At 44.2% G+C, this 1,939-nt stretch overlaps 1 protein-coding gene across 1 annotated transcript in view; it reads left to right on the forward strand.

The window, feature by feature from the left end:
• The window catches only part of DSP (desmoplakin), a 34,302-nt gene that overhangs the window by 9,265 nt on the left and 23,098 nt on the right, over nt 1-1,939 (forward strand). Inside the window, exons 3-4 of the mRNA XM_011962907.1 lie at nt 266-427; nt 1,270-1,388. Of these exons, the coding sequence (XP_011818297.1) occupies nt 266-427; nt 1,270-1,388 (281 nt within the window). The remainder of the gene's footprint in view (nt 1-265; nt 428-1,269; nt 1,389-1,939) is intronic.

Here is a 1,939-nt window from a genome sequence, read left to right on the forward strand (position 1 = left end):
CCAGCCTGGGCAACAGAGCAACACTCGGTCTCAAAAAAAAAAAAAAAAAAAAAAGAGTTGCTGCCTTCTTATTCACTGCAAGTTTGGATAGGTCTTTTCCCATACCAGGTGGTCAGTGAATGCACAAGGTTAACATCTTTTCCTATCCGTGTGATTTTTTTTTTTTTTTTGTAAAAGGGACTGCAGGGTTAATCTATAAACCTGCAGAGAACACCAGTCATCCACATGATGTTATTTTAATGCTGCCTTTGAACTTCCTGTGTAGAAAGCGTCCTTTGAGAGGATGGATCATCTGCGACAGCTGCAGAACATCATCCAGGCCACGTCCCGGGAGATCATGTGGATCAATGACTGCGAGGAGGAGGAGCTGCTGTATGACTGGAGCGACAAGAACACCAACATCGCTCAGAAACAGGAGGCCTTCTCGGTAAGTTCGCCCCACGTGGCTGCAGACGCTTGCCTTGAGCCTGTTGCCTTGAAGAGCTGGGAGCTCGGGGAATGAATAGCCTATGAATAGTTTAATCAGCCCCTTGCAATTCAGCCTCCTTTGAAATGGTCATGAAAAACGCTTCCTCCCTGAAAACGTCTCCATGTGGAGGCCATTATCCTTAGCAAAGTTACGCAGGAACAGAAAACCAAGTTCCACATGTTCTCACTTAAGAGTGGGAACTAAATGATGAGAACACATGGATACATCGAGGGGAACAACACACGCTGGGGCCTTTTGGAGGGAGGGTGGAGGTGGAAGGAGGGAGAGGATCAGGAGAGATCACTAATGGGTACTAGGCTTAATCTGTGGGTGATGAAATAAACTGTACAACAAATCCCTATGATACAAGTTTACCTGTGTAACAAACCTGCACATGTATCCCTGAACTTGAAAAGAAAAAGAGGGGCAATACATTGTTTAATATCCCGGAAGACCATAGTTTGTTTAGAGAGGGTAAGGACTGGTACGTTCAGATAACCCAGGGTGTGTGTGGCACTGCAGGACGGTGGGTGGAAGCCTGGGATTGGAAAACCTCAGGATGGTTGTAGCTCTTCTTTCCTCCTGTGTCATTTTGAGTAAGCCTCAGCCACATCCTCACCTGGAGCAAACATCCTTTTCAGCCTTAAAAACGCTGTGATTCTTGAGGAAAACAGCATGATTCTTTGGCATTGTTCCTTTCCAAAATGCAGTTTTGTATTTCACTTTTAAAAAGTGCTGTGGGAGTGATGGAAGTTTAATGATGACTTGCTCCAAAGGATTTCTTATTTCTTCATTCACAGATACGCATGAGTCAACTGGAAGTTAAAGAAAAAGAGCTCAATAAGCTGAAACAAGAAAGTGACCAACTTGTCCTCAATCAGCATCCAGCTTCAGACAAAATTGAGGTAGGCTTCATGAGGTTTATATTTTTATTAGGAAACAAAAAGGAAACTTTTCATAAAGTAAGACTATCCAAATGAGTAATTCTTGTAAGACTTAAAGCCGTGCCAACTTTATTTTTCATTCTGGGATCAATACCCTACACCAGGGGTTGGCAAACTCTTTCAGGAAAGGACCAGACAATCAGTATTTTAGCCTTTCAGGCCATTTGATCTCTGTTACAATTACTTAACTCTGCTATTATAGTGCAGAAGGAGGCATAGACACTGTGTAAATGAATGAGTGTGGTTGTATTCCAATAAAACTTTATTTAAAAATACAGGAGGTGGGCCAGATGTGGCCCTTGAGCTATAGTTTGCTGACCGCTGCCCTATACTGCCATGTGTGGCCACGCTCAAGGCTGACATTAGCTGGTAGCACTGGTATGGCCTTACTGCTTGTTAAAAAAACCAGAAACTTCCTGGCTGGGCACGGTGGCTCACGTCTGTAATCCCAGCACTTTGGGAGGCCGAGGCAGGTGGATCACGAGGTCAGGAGATCAAGACCATCCTCGCTAACATGATGAAACCC

This window comes from Colobus angolensis, unplaced genomic scaffold, assembly GCF_000951035.1.
Source record: "Colobus angolensis palliatus isolate OR3802 unplaced genomic scaffold, Cang.pa_1.0 Scaffold6, whole genome shotgun sequence".
Lineage (NCBI taxonomy): Eukaryota > Metazoa > Chordata > Mammalia > Primates > Cercopithecidae > Colobus > Colobus angolensis.